At 37.0% G+C, this 19,244-nt stretch overlaps 1 protein-coding gene across 5 annotated transcripts in view; it reads left to right on the top strand.

The window, feature by feature from the left end:
* The window catches only part of LOC125240732 (protein bric-a-brac 1-like), a 48,483-nt gene extending 29,239 nt beyond the window's left edge, over nt 1-19,244 (top strand). For all 5 annotated transcript variants that reach the window (XM_048148773.1, XM_048148772.1, XM_048148770.1 and 2 more), the window contains 4 exons: nt 11,868-12,037; nt 13,194-13,342; nt 14,840-15,013; nt 17,480-19,244. In XM_048148773.1, the coding sequence (XP_048004730.1) occupies nt 11,868-12,037; nt 13,194-13,342; nt 14,840-15,013; nt 17,480-17,840 (854 nt within the window). In that variant the 3' untranslated portion in view covers nt 17,841-19,244. The remainder of the gene's footprint in view (nt 1-11,867; nt 12,038-13,193; nt 13,343-14,839; nt 15,014-17,479) is intronic.

Here is a 19,244-nt window from a genome sequence, read left to right as displayed (position 1 = left end):
TTTTCAAAACATTACACGGGAGCGACTATCTTTTTTAACCCCCGACGCAAAAACGACGGGGTGTTATAAGTTTGACGTGTCTGTCTGTGTGTGTGTCTGTCTGTCTGTCTGTTTGTCTGTCTGTCTGTGTGTGTGTCTGTCTGTGGCATCGTATCTCCCGAACGGATGAACCGATTTAGATTTCGTTTTTTTTGTCTGAAAGCTGAGTTAGTCGGGAGTGTTCTTAGCCATGTTTCATGAAAATCGGTCTACTATGTCACAGTCGGGGGTTTTTTCAAAATTTTAATTTTGTGGTTAGGTTATGTTCGATTCTATCACCGATAGGTCATCGCTTACGCGCCTTTGGTGGGATGAGTGCCTAAAGCACCGAGTTTAGCAGCTTGATAAAATGGCAATTTACCCTCATTAACATAGTAACCGTTGTTTTGAATAGCACCACGACAGATGGCACCATCGTTGCTCGCCCCTGTCTCAAATTTTGTCACTGGAGATTTGGCATAGGCACTGGTCCCACCGCGAGCTAGTAAGCTATGAGCTATCGGCTACAAAAACGAACAAAAGATAATCACTCCCGTGTAAATAAAAGAGACACAGCGATGTTTATAGTTACTCGCCCAGCGGTGAGCTATCAAAATCGCCGTGTCTCTTTTATTTACACGGGAGTGCTTATCTTTTGTTCGTTTTTGTAGCCGATAGCTCATAGCTTACTAGCTCGTGGTGGGACCAGTGCCTTAAGCTGGCATCCAGGACAAAAAAGCATTTAACCCGTCGTATGTTTCTGTCAAATATTGTCATAAAATAATTAACTTTGACACATTTTTTTAAAGTCCAACGCCATCTGTTAGGATCCTTATCAAACACAGACGAAGGGTTAAATTTAATACGATAGGAATTAGCGGGGCGAGCTTTGGTGCTGCCATCTGTCGAATACGTTTGCCGTCCATCCCAACTTGTCAAACATCTAAAGTCAGACTGATAAGTTAGTTAGCCCCGCCTCTGCAAGGGTTAACATTCAGTTTTACGAAGGCGAAGCTGTCAAAATCCTTACCAACTGATCTTTTGACTTTGTTTTTGTCAACGAAAGCAACAGTTTACAGTCCTCAATAGTATTGACTTAACACCCCTGCGTAATGTGCGCAATGTGTTAGATACTAATCCCACCAAAGTAGGAATCGAACAAAAGAAAGTCGCTCCCGTGTAAATAAAACCAAAGACATATATAACTCCGTATAGACAGATAAAGTCTAGGGAAAAAACGTACCTCAGTACCATACAGAAAAGGTACGGTGGCCTAGATGGTATTACACCTTTGGGGTACGCTCAGCTAGATGGCGCTAATATTAATATTTGACATTTTAAAACATATCAAGCTAAGAATATGGGCCAAATTGTCAAACCTGAGGTTCAAAAGTTTTAAGCCTGTGCCAAGAGATGGCAGTCTATGCACTGTGATTACACATTTTACTTCGACAGTAACTCTCTATAATACTCGATGCTCTTTGGTATATATATTAATTAAGTCAACCAAAATTTCGTATGACGCATAGTTTTTGAAATATGAGCAAAAACCAAAAACTGGGACCTTTTTCATTCCCCCTCTTCGAGCTCACGTCCAAAGTCCGAGGACTTTTAGTATATATGTCTCCTGACTATCCCTAACAACATCCCGTAGTGAAACTTTCTGCTTTCGGCCATTCCACCTAGACCCCCCTTTTGAGCATTCATTGACTGATCTAATAATACTCGATCCTCTTTGATAAAAGAGATTCGATGATAGCACGAGCGAGTAATATTCGTCGCCGAGCGATGAAATATAACTCGCTCACTCTCTCTTGTTTACACGGTAGCGATTATCGTGTTCTTTGCTCATCGCTTACTCGCATACGGTGTGACCAGTGGCTTATGTTAATAGCTTTCCTGACTACAACACCAGTTCCATTAGCTGTCAAATTCAAAGTATGAAGTTGTCTCTGGCTTTAACACAGTCTCATGACTATCTGACTGTAATTAAAGTCAATAAACTTTGTTTTAAAGTGTCAATATATATTAGTTTCATTAGAACTAAAAGAGAAAAAAGCAATAATCTACCTATACAAGTATACATATCTGTATTGATGTTAGTTTAAGAACACGCTAAGCGATTTGTTACTGTGTTTAAAATGCGCTATTGTATTTTTATTATATGTGACATCATTTAAACAGAAACTAACGATCTGTACTCAGAGAGTTCAATGATTTGGTAGAAACATTGAAAGTTACGTAAAAAAGCGTAGTAGGAATCAATTCGAGATTTGTAAATCAATATTTTGTCGAATTTACCTGTATGTATTATACAAATATGTATAGTATTACGAATCTACAATTGATATTTAAATGTTGTATCTATGATTTCAAATAGTAACCCAAGAGACAAGCAAGGCGATATATTACTATAAATGGTTATTAATCCACTAAAATACCACAGCTAAAAAAACGATTACTGTGGCGTCAGAAGGGATATATATCGGCCCTACATCCAATATCGGATCGGATAATGTGAAAACGCACTAATAACTTTTTATGTCTCCTGGGTCACTGTATCGATATTTTTGTTTCCATAACAATTTTAATATCAGTGTTTTACCTCTCAATTAGAATCATAATAAATTCCCATCATTTGGACCTCTCTGAGCCCAGGCACATCGCAATCCTTACTCAGTTTGCCATAACGTCTTAAGTAGATCTCAATAATGATAAGTTGTATAATGACTATGCGTATTGCATTTTTTTTTTTCAATAATAATTCTTGCACAATATCTAAGTTTAGAGTAAATGAATGAATTGTGATAGTTGTCGTAGTAAGATGTACTTAAGCAATTACTTGATGCGAGAGATGTGTATTTTATTAGATTGTAATTACGTTGTTTTAAATGAGTGGATGATCAAGATCAGAAGAATTTATAGCAATATCTGATTCCGCGGTGGAGGGTACCTTATGGTACTGCGTATAGGTGGCGCATTAATAAAAGCTGACCCTCCACAAGGTACTGAGGAAATCGAAAAATTTTAACGACGCATTTTTTGAGGCCAATATAAAGGGAAAAAGTTATTTGACTTTAAACAAATTTCACAGAAAAAAATGTTTTTTTTTTTAAATGTATTTTCTCATGAAAAGTAACTGTTATTCGTAAAACTAGAACTTAAAAAAAATTTCGACCTTTTTTTTGAAGCCTACTATTTGGAATGTATTACTTGTCACTTTCTGGCATGGCATAATGGCATCATCGCCATCTAAAGATGATTTTTATACTAAGAAATAATAAGAATTTATTTATCTTTTGCCCGCTTTTCCCGCTGGAAAGAGGAAGGATGGGAAACCACGCAAAAGATGGGTTGAAGACATTGTAAAGGTAGCAGGAAGGAACTGGATGGACACCGCTCAGAACAGAGTAAAATGGCAAAGCTTGGAGGAGACCTTTACCCTATCAGGGACCACAAATAACTAAAAGACAAATTAAATGAAAAGTAAAGAAGAAAGATAAAAATGTGGAAAGAAGGCTAAATGAAATGAATGAAAATGAATAACTCTGAAACTGGGTGAAATCCAGAAAAGTTTTTAAGACTTTTTAGTCTTGAAATATGATCAGAAATGTTCAAATTTTTATGTTTCCTCGTGTACTCATGTTACACCGTGTATATTCGTAAAAATGGACTTTAGAGATTCAGCCCTAAGCAATTCAGAGCCGTTTTTAAGCAATAATTGGCAAAAGCAATCATTTTTTGTCCGTCACCCAGGAGACACCAGAGTTAGTTTAAGCCTTAATATAATTTAATGTTATCAATATACTACACATCTCTCGCAATTTCGCATTTACGTTTGAGGAAGGCAGCTTATTGATTTCAAACTACCTCCCCCAAGTATTCGAAGTATTTTTTTTACATTTTATACTCCAGTTTTACACCAAAATAATGCAGTATTATCTAAACAGTTGTGTACAAGCTTGTGTGTACCCTTTTTACATTTCGTATCAACAATTATATTATTGTGAAGAATTTTGAATCTTTTTTTATATTTTTAATAATCAATCTTGCGCGTGTCGGGGAGTGACACATCTTTAAAAGTGGCTGAAGAGATAAACTCGTGTGTTTTTTTTATAAATATGTAAGTTATTTATACTTTAAAAAGAAGTTATCAGGTGCTGATGTGTGTACACATTATTCCCCTTATTCATAAACGTACACTAAAATTATCAAGTCGATAAAGTTCGTTTGTCCCTTTCTGTCACAACAATATGTCGGAAAGGAACAAACGAACTTTATCGGCTTGATAACTAGTGTACGTTTATGAATAAGATACCCCCTTATTAAATATCGTCAATACTTTAAAAAAAAAACTTGTATCTTCGTCTGTCAATGAAAAGAAAATTGTAGTAAGTATGTATGGAATGCATATAGACTTACTGCGTTTTAACTTTGAGAAGCAGCGTGAGATACGAGATTTTTTTCAAAGTAGTGACGATATGTCTAAGTTAACATTGCACCGATTTGTGCGGAACTGGTCATGAGGTCCGATCAAACTGAGGTTTTCAAAAGCTACCGTTTGACAATTTAGTTGGTCAAAATATTTGGCACTGCATATTTTTCGCTTAATTTCAATTACAAATGGTTGTGCTAAAAAACAATATTAAAATATCATTTTAAACTATCATGTGTCATTTCCCGACTACGTAAGGGTGCCTAGGACTCTGATCATCACAATTGCTGTGCCAAGAAAGACGATGTTTATATTGTATTACACTCTGCGATCATAATAAAAAAAATGGCTGGCGGTGATTTCCATACCCACGTACTTTGCGATTTTATGAATATTTTAGTTATTCAAAAAATCTGGCGACTAAATTGTTCTGAACTTTATGAAATCTGCGCAAATATTCGTAAAGATTTAGTATGTGATTTCATTGCAAATATCAATAGTGTGCTTTTGCGAAATTTATAATTTTTTTTTATTTTTTAAACCATTTTGAAGTATACTGTCGTCTAGCATTTACTTTTATGATGCTATGAAAACATTAAAAATACATTTTGAAAATTAACTTTACTGATAATTCGTGCGTATGGAAGTTCTTGTCTGAACCCTAATATCACAGTGAGAGATCTCGATTTTGTATATAATTTTAGTATAGTTTAAGTTTTCGGACGAAGAGCTGCTAAAGCTCAAATTATTTCACAAGTAGAACTTATTATTTTACTCTGAATGCTGCATTAATATTCGAAAAAAGTTAGTCAACTGTTTTTTGTTCCGTAGGTAACTTAATAGACAATACTTATAATATACGTTATAAGTTTCAATGGTTATTAAATAAATATCTTTTTTTAATAATCAATATACATACACTAATATCAATTTCAACTTGTTGATAATTTGAGCTGTAGCATCAAGTATTTTTAGACGTAGATTTCTTAAGTTTCTAAAGTACCAGTGTCGGTGCTTAAAGACTGTCAGGGGTATTTTATATATTATAAAAATCTTTTGTACAATCTATTTTACAACTTTTATTTTATTATTATTACAAACTGACGAAATCATTACAAATCACAATTATGTTTAAAATTATGCATTTATTCTTTTTTAAATTATTTAATTTATATTCTATAAGAACAAGTGTATTTTTGTCAGTATAAATAACAGCCACACATAAAAGTGCAGAGTAAGCTTGGTCCGGCTAGCAAAGAGCCCTTGTCGTATGAGCATTTTAACTTGTTAAGTTATTCTGAGTTTTTTGTATGCATTTCTTGTTAAGTATTAAGTTGCTGCTTGCGACACTTGCGCGATGTAATAAATGAAACCTATGCAAAAATGATTAAATACCAAACATGAAGAACAAAATCAAAATTATTAATTTGACAAATGCACTATTATTAGTTAATATGTGTACTTACTAAAGACCCACTAGGGAAAGGCCTTATGCTTGGCTATTTCATGAAAGTCAAGAGTGACCTGGCGACCAACAGTAATCATGGAAATAAGGGATTATTTTGGACAACATATTGTTAATAATTTGGCGGCTTAAATTTCTGAATCGTGCAAATTTATTCCTCAACAAGCCACCTAAAGCCGAGTTCACACCAGCAAGTTATTGCTACAAGTTTTGACAACTATGGGTAAGAGTGAGTGACAGATATCAGCACCTCTTTCTTGCATATACCTCTGTTTAAAAACTTGCAGCTACAACTTGCTACGTGTTGACTCAGTGTCCAAGATCAACTAGTGGATCGTATCCACTAGGGTATGTCATTAAAAAGCATTTTGAAATGTAATTTACCTCCCTCACACTAAATACACGTCGGACGAAAAAGACGTACGAAAAGCAATCGCAAACGGTTACTATTATTACATCACCAAGATACACTAAACTAATGAAAATACTACGTTTATAAATATAAACAAATATGTTTTCATTGCCTATAAGGTGAAACGCAGGATGTACATTTTACTCTACGAAACTGAAATACTAAGTCACTTAGTAGCAATTTTTGTGCATTTCACTTATACACTCAATATCAATCAAAATGGGTCTTATTTTTGATTGTATGTAGGCTTATATCATATTTTTCTAATGGAAATTGTCTTTATAAGAACGTCGCTGTGGTGTATTGCGATCTCTTTATTTACGACTGATTTTTTACTTTTTTTAGATTTAACATGTACGGTTACTTTAATTTTTCGCCAATATATATAGATATGAGCGAACTTGTGAGATATATCTGTACGTATAGTAAATATAAGCTGTGTTTTAAGGCCAGTCGAGAGGATCGCACATGTCTGTAAGAATAAATGATATATAACTATCGCCTTCTACCAGATATGTCTGTTTCATAATGTAACATGCGGTGATACACGGGATGGCTTTTATTCGTTGATTTTTTCGTTATATTTGCATAAAATTTGGTAGGGTTGAAAAATCTTCCTCTTATAAACTGTAATGTTACGAAGTTATTCATAGTAATTTTGTATCTAAGGGGAAGATTTTTATAAACCGTTATGAAAATCTAACGAAACATCGATAAAAATAAAACAACCCCACGCACGGTGTATATAATTGTAAATATTGTATTAAGAAGCAAATATCACGTATTATCAAGTCGGGTCGCGAGGAAAGACTGCTAGAGTGAACAATTATTATGTAAACTACCCTTTAAAATATGGATGATTGGAATAATAGACGTACCGAGTTGAACGACATAGAGGAATAGTAGGGAAGAGTTGTATCTCATACATCAGTAAACGCGAGTTATTTGTATAGGCATAGTTATAGTGACATCTAGTGACTAGCACGCGTCAACTAGCGTAAATTATCAGTACTGTTTACTTGTCAATAGATGTCGCGACGAACGAATAATCTAATGCTCACCAATTTTTAGCTAATATTACAATAGTATTAATCAGTATTCTGTTTTGCTTGTAATATAAGTTGTAAACTGTTCTAATATTAATTTTTTGCCAGACGAGACACTGTTGCCACCTAGTATCGAGTAGTGGTACTGATAATTCACGCTATTTGACGCGTGCCTATACAAATAATCCGCATTTACTGATGTATGGAGTTACAACTCTTCCCTTACTTATTCCCCTATGATATAAGTCATACAACTATGTATATGAAATCTCGTTCTACTTCGTAAATTTATTAATTCAGTAATCTGTGAAATAATTATAGTAAAAACCTATATCATTTTAATAAAAACTCAGATTGTAATGTTGTCAACATATTAGACAGTGTTACATGTCTAAAATCCAACTCTAAAAAATACTTAACAAAGTTACTGAACTACACATCGTTTCACGAAAGCTGGCGCGAAATGAATAAACGAAACTTTGATTGTATGAGTGACACCTGTATCTGACAGTCATAACTGTCAAGAGCTACCATTTTATTGGTTAATTTGTCACGCATATTTTCATTCACTCATTTCGTTCCATTCGCGCTAGCTCTTGTGAATTGGACTGTACAGCCTGGCCAGAAATATTACTAAATGACTATTGTCCAGAGGGCGCTGTTATTCTGATGTATCCGGTGACAGTTGAGTATAGTATGATCAAAATAGTTCTATTGAAATTCCGCAACATGGCCGTAGTGAAATATTTCTGGTCAGGCTTTATTTTTTATTTAAATCTAATACTGGAGAGTATTTTGATATGAATGTGTATCAAGCCATGATTGAAGTGATACGAACTTAGTGATTTTAGATCTGGATTATTCTGTGCCAGTAACGTGCGCGGTGGAAAATAAATGCAGATATCAATTTGGAAATAAAAAAAATCTACTGGGGAGTGGAGAAGGCTGAGCAGGAAAGCGGACCCTGGCGCTAGGCCGGGAATATGCTAAGTTGAAGAACATTTTGAGCCAGGGGACAATAGTAACATTTGTGAGGGCTTATATTTACACTTCCCTAAGGCGTATACATAATATACACATAAGAAAAGGAATGATAGCGCAAAACGGTTTTCCATCGTATAGTTTTTCCACAATGAATTATGTATTTTTTTTATAGTGACCCAGGAGACAAATTATGTGATTTTATTTGTTAGTGGCCAGTAATGCATTTCTGTTTTCACCGCGTACATAATATACTTTATGTAAAATATGAAATTTATAATTATAGTGTAATTTCATGAAACTAAACGCAAGTTTCATGCGATTTAACACATTTTAATAAAAAAGTCTGAACCGGGCTTTTTACAAATTGGTGTATACCACTCTTTTTTTTTTAACATTCTTTCTGACACAAAAATGTCAAATAGAACGACAAGGACAAACGAAATCAACGGTTTGTTATTGACAGACAAATAATATATATTTTACTCGTTTTGGTTGTAATTATACTTATAATAAATTTACTCGCATAAAGTAATACTAGCGAATTGGCAGCAATTTTGGCAGCCATTACAAATTAAGATGAATATTACTGGTCCGGTTCAAATTTTCTTATTAAAATAACAAATTATCCCACAAAATGTTACCACATGAGATGCTCGTTGGACTGAAGCACTGATTTATTAAAAACTAGCACAAGAGACATCGCAACACTGAGGGTTCCGTACCTCAAAAAGGAAAAACAGAACCCTTATATTTTCAAAATATGTCTATTGAGTAGTGTTTTTCGGAAAATTCTCACTTGTGCTAGGTAAACAAGCCTTATTGATTGGACTAGTATCCCAGTGATTCAGTCCCCCGAGTGCGTTAGCTGACGGCAGAGGTAGGCGACGTTGAATTTATAATAGCTTAAATAATCTGATATCATGAAGGAAATAACGTGCGTAGCACTACATAATAATGTTCTATACCAAAATAGATAATAAATTTTTTGGTTATTTTATAGTTTTGGATGTTTCAATTATCTCCCTATGCTAAGTACAAACCCAAAAAAAAACAATTAAATATATCTCTTGTATATAAAACTAGCTTTTGCCCGTGGCTTCGCCCTCGTTTAGAAAAAGACAAAAAGTAGCCTATGTCACTCTCCATCCCTTCATCATGTCAATTCGTCGCTCCGTTTTGCCGTGAAAGACGGACAAACAAACAGACACACACACTTTCCCATTTATAATATTACTATGGAAGTATGGATTGCTAATTCAACATAACAAGAGATAAAGTCGCCGTCAATAGAATTTGTGAACAATGTAAACAAACCTTGTAGTCAAAATGTCTTTAATTTCCATTCTAACTCATCAGATACTGGCTAATTCCATGTGTTTTTTAATCAATTCATCTCGCACTATGATCCTCACCCTTAAAAACAATAAAATTGTGCTAAAACATTGATATTTTGTATAATAGTTTGTTTACATTGTTGACAATTTCTATTGACGGCGATTTTACTGCAAAATAGCCTACTTGAACCTCATTATTACTTCACTATAAGGAAGGATATTTTGAGTATTTTTTTCGATGAATATTAGAGTGAGGGCCTGCGGGCATGGGTTGAATGGAAGCAATGGAGACAAGTCACGTACTGTAAAACGATAGTAAGTATACCTATTCATAATCACAATTCACTGGAGTATATCAAGACAATGGCGGAAAAAATGCTAAAGATAGATAAATATCGGGCGACCTTACCTAACTAGGCCAACTAACCATAGATTGTAAGTACTAGGAGATTATACATTTACCTACTTATGATTCGGTCAAGTTGTGTTCGAATGTATGGGAAATTAAAAAAAATTAAATCCAGCAAATGTTTTAATGTAGTATGGTACCTTAGGGTAAGGTGCATTGCGCACACTAGCGTCCCCTACCGTCCCCCTGACGCAACACCCCCTTTTAGCACGAAATAGGTCCCGGTTTACGGTTTTTCTGCATTCTTGAGAAAAGTATCAGAGTTAGGAAAAAAGTGTCTATGAAAGAATTAATTCTTATTAAATCTTAAACAAAAAAAAAGGTTATATGCATTTTTTTTGTAGCACTTACCATATTCGTGCATTAGCTTGTCGAAGTTCGATATAACTCCGTGCTTAATGAAATGGTAATATGTTTATCAGTGGTATAATTTCCGAATTTCGTCAAAATTTATCAAGCTACTAGTTTTTTCCATTCTGAAGTACCTTTTTACCAAGTTTGAAGCTTGTAGCTTGAAATAAATCTTGTTCCCCATACAAACGTCAGCCAGCCTCATTTCAACTCTCTTAAAGGGTAAAAATCCAAAAACGCTAAAATTAGTTTCTTTCCATTTTAATATTACCTTTATAGTCTTTATGCGAAGTTTCAAGCTCATATTCTCAAAATAAAGGCAGATCCTCATACAAACTTTGGACACCCACTTTGGAATTTTGAAAAATCCTTCCTTAGTGCGTCCGTAGACCTTATAAGTAACCTACGTGTCAAATTTGGATTGTCTAGCACCAGCGGTTTGGGCTGTGCCTTGGTTTAAGTCAGTCACTCAGAACTTTGCTGTGTATATTTACATATAGATATTAACATGAAAATAGTGCAAGATATCAAAAAATGTTATATGACCTTTTTTATTGGGAATTTCATGAGCATTATTTCTTTCATTGACAACTTTTTCCTAAAATGTATACTTTCTATAAAAATAAAAACAAACTGAATTTTGGGACATATTTCAGGGTAAAAGGGGGGGTTGCGTCAGGTGGGGGGGATGAGACGCTAGTGTGCGCAAAGCACCTTACCCTAAGGTATCAAACCGCATTTCGTTTTAATTGGATTTAATTTTTTTTTCAAAAAACACAGTTTGACCGAATCATTACTCACAGAAATTAACAAATATCTATTCTTCAGACATAAATGCAATTACCGAGTTTTGAACCCAGGGCCATTGGTATCACTAGGCCAGACCTTGCATACAGACTAGACAAAACGTCCTGGGGTGTTTCAGGCATTCAGCCCTTCGCCTTAAGTAACTTGTTCTTTGATTTAATTTTGTGTTAAAGCGCCCCATCAGGGCCTTCAGGCATATGTGGAGCTCCGCCTAAGGGTCTCCCCGAACCTATGGACGTGGAATTGGCTTTCGCCGACCAAAAGTCGCTCGTTAGTGTGAGCAAAGAGGATCGAGTATTATAGAGAGTTACTGTCAAAGTAAAATGTGTAATCTCAGTGCATAGACTGCCATCTCTCGACACAAGCTTAAAACTTTTGAACCTCAGTTTTGACAATTTGGCCCATATTGTTGTTGGGAAACGTTCCCCAAATTGTTATAGTTGTTAGCTTTGAGGTACGTTTTTTTCTTAGATTAGTCAGTTTTTAGTTTTTGCATGCGTTTGACCGGTTAGAGTAGATTTCCTGGGAAAAGGCGTTCCCTTTTTGACCTCCTAAACCAACGCAAAACAAACTTGAGAAGTGAATAAGCGAGAAATTTCGTTTCAGACGCCGCAAGTCGCCAGCGTCGCTCGAAGTTGTTCAAGCGGCAGTCTCGCGTGCAGCCCGAGGAGCGGGAAGTGAGGAAACAGGTCTCGGAGCCCGCGCCGCCCGCGCCCGGGCCCTCGCCCACTCCCTCGCTTAGGAAACACGAGTCATACCCGCAGTACGGCTCACAGGTACACCCCCTAATAGCTAGTGGAGAAATGGTACTATCAGCAGCAAAAGTGCATGGAGAAATTATGGATGAATTCATTGATAAATTCGCCATGCACTTCTGCAACTAATAATACCTAAGGGGCGCTGCCCTTTATAAGCATTAAGATCTGTTAAAATCATGTATGTGGGCATTTTCAGAATTTGGGTCCCCCCAATTAGCGTAAGTTGTTAACAAAAATTAAGTCGCACAGCGAGTTAATTAAGAGGATACGGTAGCGAAAATGCCTTTCAACTTGAGAATTTTAGTTAAATATACAAGTGTTATTAACTAGATTTATCGAAAAAAAATTGTCCATTAAGAACAACTCAGTCAAAAGATATTTCAAAAAAATCTTTAAAATAGAGGTTCCGCTCTCGACTCTTTCCTCCTTCAAAACTTAATCGGAACGAAATTTGAGAATCTTAATAACAATGAAATAATCTATGTCGGACTGTTTAGCTTTTTTGGTTAATTGTTACCAATCTTGAGTATCACACTTTTTTTGCGCCACAATGAAAAAGGCCGTTTTTGGAAATTTTTGATTGGCTCTAGAATCTTTAAAAAGCAAAATATCAAAAAAATCAAAACGGTCCGACACAGATAAAAATAATAACAATCTGTGTTGAAAAAATCATTGCTCTATCTTCAAAAACCAGGGAGGAAATAGTCGAGAGCGTTTGTATGGAGAATTGACCCCTACCGTATCGTCTTAAACATAAAATCTATGTAAAGAAATTCTTTTTTCACATTCTGAATGTAGATTATCGCTTAAAAGTTTATTTGTAATTAACACAAAAACAATAATTTTATTGAAAATGTGTGCTTAACTATCGTCACTAAACTGACAGTGAGTTAATTTTTGTTAACGACTTACGCTAATTGGGGGGGTCAAAAATTCTGAAAATGCCCATGTACTTACGAAAACCGGGGCCCCAAATCCCATTATAGTTTTTTTAGCGTCATTATTAAATCCTTTGATGCTGCAAAACCGCTTTTGCTAAGACATCTGCTCGAACACAACCAATTTGCGTCGAAATCTCGGAAAACAACAAAATAAATACGTGATAAACGCGACACAATCGTTTTAATATTTTATATCTTTAACCTATAACTACTAAATACCTACTGTCTTACAGAACCGCACGCGGACTCTAGACCACGAGATAGGCTCGCTGCTGATCCGCGCAGTGACGTACATCGACCGGCAGACCAACCCGTCGTCGGCGTCAACTTCCTTCGAAGAAGCCGCGCCGGCCACGCGCGCCAGCCACACACCTGCCGTCAGGTCAGTGAATCGTTGAAGACGTCAAAGTTAGATGTTAGGGGGCTGTGTCCTTGTGCTAGTTAAGAAAAGTTACATGTGGGGCACCGCACGCGGACTCTAGACCACGAGATGGGCTCGCTGCTGATCCGCGCAGTGACGTACATCGACCGGCAGACCAACCCGTCGTCGGCGTCAACTTCCTTCGAGGAAGCCGCGCCGGCCACGCGCGCCAGCCACACACACGCCGTCAGGTCAGTTAATCGTTCAAGACGTCAAAGTTAGCTGTTAGGGAGCTATGCTTGTGCTAGTTAAGAAAAGTTACATGTGGGGCGTTCCCCCTTTTAAGCATTTATGTTATGACCTGTTTAATTAAAGGCTCAGTAAAAAAAATAAGTGAGTGTTTTGGCTCTCACTTACTCTTTTGGCTCGGTGATACAATATGAGGCTAGGTCTACAACGCAAGAAAACGTAATTTTTAAAATTTTTCGGTCTGGTTGTTGCTCGGTGGTCACGAAATTTTAAATTGGATAACTCAGCCCGTGCCTAATGTTTGACAAATTGGAAAAAAAATCACCACTTTTTTCTGTTTCCAAGTTTTTAGAGCAAGGTCCTACTTTCATGGAGCGTATGTTAATTTGAATCGGTAGACACGAAAAATCGCTTCTAGGTATAAGTAATCCACGATAAATAACTTTGCAACGATTTTCACAGCTTCGCCAGTGCAGATGTTATTTTAAATGTCATTTTAATTCGTTTTTAGGGTTCCGTAGTCAACTAGGAACCCTTATAGTTTCGCCATGTCTGTCTGTCCGTCCGTCCGTCCGTCCGTCCGTCCGTCCGTCCGTCCGTCCGTCCGTCCGCGGATAATCTCAGTAACCGTAGGCACTAGAAAGCTGAAATTTGGTACCAATATGTATATTAATCACGCCAACAAAGTGCAAAAATAAAAAATGGAAAAAAATGTTTTATTAGGGTACCCCCCCTACATGTAAAGTGGGGGCTGATATTTTTTTTTCATTCCAACCCCTAAGTGTGATATATTGTTGGATAGGTATTTAAAAATGAAGAAGGGTTTACTAAGATCGTTTTTTGATAATATTAATAGTTTTAGAAATAATCGCTTCTAAAGGAAAAAAAAGTGCGTGTCCCCCCTCTAACTTTTGAACCCTATGTTCAAAAAATATGAAAAAAATCACAATAGTAGAACATTATAAAAACTTTCTAGGAAAATTGTTTTGAACTTGATAGGTTCAGTAGTTTTTGAGAAAAATACGGAAAACTACGGAACCCTACACTGAGCGTGGCCCGACACGCTCTTGGCCGGTTTTTTGATGAAATTATGACGTTCACTTAACTCTTGCAGAGGCAGGGCTATCAAAATCGTTGCAAACATATCGTGGGCTGGCTCTATTTTTGGCACATTTTGCCTTTAACCATAAAGCAAATCCTGTTTTTTACTTCATATTGTAAAATTCACATATGAACTTGCAGTAGGTAAATCATAAATTCCTCCCACAGGAACGGTCCCCCTCTAAGCTGCAACTTCTGCTGGAACACAGTAGACGAGTGCGGGCGTATCCTCCGCCGCAAGACGCAGTACCACTGCCCCGAGTGCCAGACCAACCTCTGCATCGTGCCGTGCTTCCACGAGTACCACGAGGGACCCGACGCCGAGGGCGTGAGCACCGCCAGGTGAACTGTCATTAGGTACCATTAGGACTGACTTACTGGAGCTACTGGGGGGCGATGCCCCAAAACAAGGCTTTTTTAAGATCTGTTGGGGCGGTGCCCCATGAGAAATGGTACCTGCACTGCCCCTTGTGTGTGTAAGGAAAAGCTATTGGAGGGCAAATGTTTAAAATTGTAGTCCTAAATTGCTAATATTAGTCAGTAATGTTGAATTGAATGTTATATGGAGAAAATGTGAGTTGTTTACGTTTACTTTTGTATATATGTATATATAAAATTGCTTATTGTGTGGAAAACATGGCGTGCCTTAAATCGCGAATGGATATTTTCAGAGATGATTCTGCAATAAAACAAAAAAAAATTTTCGAAATTTTCTATAATTTGGCCACTTTTTGAAAAGTCACGCCTGTTTACAAAATTTCAGATTTTAAAGTATGGTTGTTGACAATGTTGACGTATTTGGGCGAATCAACTTTTCTTTGCCAGCAAAATTTCGCATACTTCGACTACATGTGGTCAGAAAATTAATTGGGATTTAGTCTAATTAATGTATACTTATTATATTAAAGACAAATACACTAGCTACGCAATACAACATGTAATAATAGGATTTCCTATTTTATAACTTTGTTTCGAGCAGTGACCCAGTGGACATAGCTGTCCCTCACTTTTGTATGAAAAAAGTGTCTCTTCCACTGGGTCACATATTGTTTTAATTAAAAAAGAATCGTTTTTAAATTTTTCCCTAATTGGTATACGTGAAATAAGGTTAAAAATCACAAAAGTAGACCTAATAATAAGTAAGGGTAATTCTTGCAAAAAGCAAGAAAAAGTTGATTCACCCATTTGTAAAGATACATTATATTTGTCGCCTAATACCCTCACCACGAGTTGGACACAGTATTCGCTAGCGTTTGCGTAACATATTTTTTATGTAATATCTCGCTCATACTAGCTTATTAGAGCGAGACATAAAGTAGCTAACGTTACGCAGACGTTATCAAATATGTGTCAAAATCGTGGTATGGCTACATTGCTCATAGACGGGAATAAGCAATACATTGCCTTAAAACCCAGTACATTTAATGTGCATCAAATACAACGTATAGAGATATGACAAATTCACTATGTTCTACATATAAAAACTATTTTGAAATATATTAATCATTCATATATTTAAGGTTAACTTTTAAAAGTATATAAAGTTACAGAGTAATTGTGAGTGTGTTTAGTAAAACGTCCCACTTTGTCGGTTACCATTAAGGCGACATTTACTTGTATATCTATTATGAATAAACTGACAAAGCGGCTTTATAGCAATCGAAAATCACGTTTGAGAGACAAATGTATAAAACATATTTGTTAATTATAAAATATATTAAGGTATGTCTATACCGTATGCCTGTTTACCACCGACGTGGTATAAATACTAATGAATTGAATTGGCGTAGCCAAAGTGACCATCCTTCGCAAATAACGACACGAAATACTAAGTTAATCGATGATATAAAATTGTAGTAGGAATAAAATGGAACAAAGCAATATAATTTCAACGTTGCTAATGAGCATTTTTTCTACTTTTTATGTAGCACCATAAATAATAAATGGCAATGTTTGTCGTCATATATCGTTGCAAGTAGGAAACATCGTTTTAAAATGAGAATAGAACTACATTTGTCTCAGATCATATGATAGTAAAGAGCGGACGTGTCGCAGTTGTCAGCTCATTAAGCATACAGTTGTTGTGTGAGTGCGTGATGACACGATTCGCTGGTCGTTCGCATATACAGCTAGAGTTGTGCCTGCCCGTTCACTGAAAAGATCGCTCCCAACTAGTACGATCTCCGAAGTGTACTAGTTCGTTCTTTTAGGACATTTAGTACAGTAGTACACCGAGAGAGCGAGAGATAAATTGTGCATATGGCGTATAGTAACGCCCGCTCGTACTAGCCGAGAGCTGATCGGCCGTTTTCGCGCGCTCTCGGTCCGAGTCAGTCGGTTCTAGTTCGGTTGCGGTCGGATCACACGGATCGCTTTGCTGTCATTGTCACTCCTCGGCTCTTCGCTCCTTTCGTTCCCATTCTGTTGCGCGTGTGTGAGTGTACTAAATGTACTGGAGAGCAGAATTATTTGGGAGTAGTTCGGTCTAGTACAGTGCAGGGAACCGTGTCTTTTGTACTATTAGTACATGTACTACACAGACATGGAAACGATGCGCGTGTATGGGGCGATAGGAGTGTCCATCTACAAGTGTGTGTGGGTTCAAGGTCTTGCGACAGGCGTATTCAACACAAATCGCCGGACATGTCCGATCTCTTTCCTTCCTATATCTGTTACTCTAGTATTTGTATGGGGGATCGACTTACAGTAGCCACTTCAAGAATAAGCTGAGTTATCTATATGAGTATTTTATCTTCGAACGATTTATTAGATCTGATCTAATAAATCGTTCGTATCGTATCGCATTAGATCTGATGGAGTTTCGCGGAGAGACCGCGTGAGAAACTCCCGCATTCGCGGCAGTCTTCATGTCCGTGACATAGCAGACAAGCTCCAAGAAAGCCGCCTACGATGGTACGGCCATGTCTTACGTAAACCGGCAAGTTACATAGGAAACAAATGTCTTGCCATGCCACCTCCGCCTGGCCCCGGACGAAGGGGAGCACCCAAGAAATGTTGGCTTGATGTCGTTGGGGCTGATATGCGTGCTAATGGTCTCACTAAAAGGGATGCAGAAGACCGTGCGAAGTGGAGGAGAAAAAGCCGGAAAGCGGACCCCGGGCTCCGAAGCGCCCGAGCTGAGGATGCAACCGGGAAACCGTTAAGATGAGAGAGAGAGAGAGAGAGAGATTTATTAGATCTGATCAGCGTGCTTAGCCGAATGCACAAACGCCCACGAAACGCTCGTATTTACGAGTATCTATCTCTATCGCTCTTGCGTATTGGCGCGACAGAACCAGACTACCTTTCGCGGCGTTTCGTTTTCGTTTCGCGCCGTTGATATGCCATTCGTCTACGGGGCCTGGTAGGGCATTCGTCAAAGTGTATCTTGGTAACTAGATGTACGCTGAACCAATACAAGAGTGCAATAAAATTGGTGCCGAGTTTTAGAGTGCTAAATGAATTAACATTGTATTCATAATTTTTTCTACTCCCGAACTGTTATTCGTCATTTACAGGGTCGTGCATAGATCTTTAAACCCCTTAAAGTTTATGTAATTAACACAAAAACAATATATTTATTGAAATTTCGTGCTTAATTATCGTCACAAAACTGACAGTGACTTAATTTATGTTAACCACTTACGCTAATTGGGGGGTCCCAAATTATGAAAATGCCCTTAATTAAATTAAAGTGTATTTAATACTGTGCAATAATGTAGTGTTACATTATTAAAGGCGATGGTGACTCTTAAGGTAGGGCAATTGGGTTTTATGGGGCCCCACAATGCCCCTCTCTAGCTACGGCCCCGTATTTAGCCCCTAAAATCCGGTTCTATATGTAAGGCCGATATGTTTAACTGTACATATTAATATGGTAACAAGTTCTTTATAAAAGAACTCTTATTGTCTCGAATTAGTTTTAAGTAACTTAATAATTTATTGATATTTTTGTACTGTTGGCGACTCGAAGTCTCTATTCTGTAAGAATATTTCGATGGATTTCAAAGTGAAATGTACGTAACATTTTCTTCAATCCAATCCTGACAATATCATCCTCATCCTCCTTGCGTTATCCCGGCATTTGCCACGGCTCATGCGGGCCTGGGGTCCGCTTTGACAACTAATCCCAAGATTTGGCGTAGGCACTAGTTTTCATGAAAGCGACTGTCATCTGACCTTCCAACGTTCCAACCCGAAGGGCCTAGTTACCTTTATTGGAATTAGTCCGGTTTCCTCACGATGTTTTCGAAAACCAACTGTATATTTACTTTTAAATCCATCGACATTCATTGGTAGAATGGAATGGTCATATTAATTTACTACTTGCCATACTCCTTTTTTAATGCGGGAGGAGGCAAACTAGCCAGGCACTAATCATGTATAAGATTATAAAGCATGCCAAGCGTCCCGCTTTGTACTTATAAACACAGGTTATCAAAACAAATTCATTCGGATAATTTTTATTACAGATGTACTTAGTGCGAAAAGATTTTCTTTCGTATTGTCACGGAAACGTACGAACGTGTCATGCTATTTCAGTCAGTCCCAGTACAGGGGCATTCCACGAGAA

The sequence above is a fragment of the Leguminivora glycinivorella genome, chromosome Z (genome assembly GCF_023078275.1).
Source record: "Leguminivora glycinivorella isolate SPB_JAAS2020 chromosome Z, LegGlyc_1.1, whole genome shotgun sequence".
In the NCBI taxonomy this organism is placed as follows: domain Eukaryota; kingdom Metazoa; phylum Arthropoda; class Insecta; order Lepidoptera; family Tortricidae; genus Leguminivora; species Leguminivora glycinivorella.
Note: the sequence above shows the minus strand (reverse complement) of the source record. Positions and strands in the feature narration are given on the sequence as shown.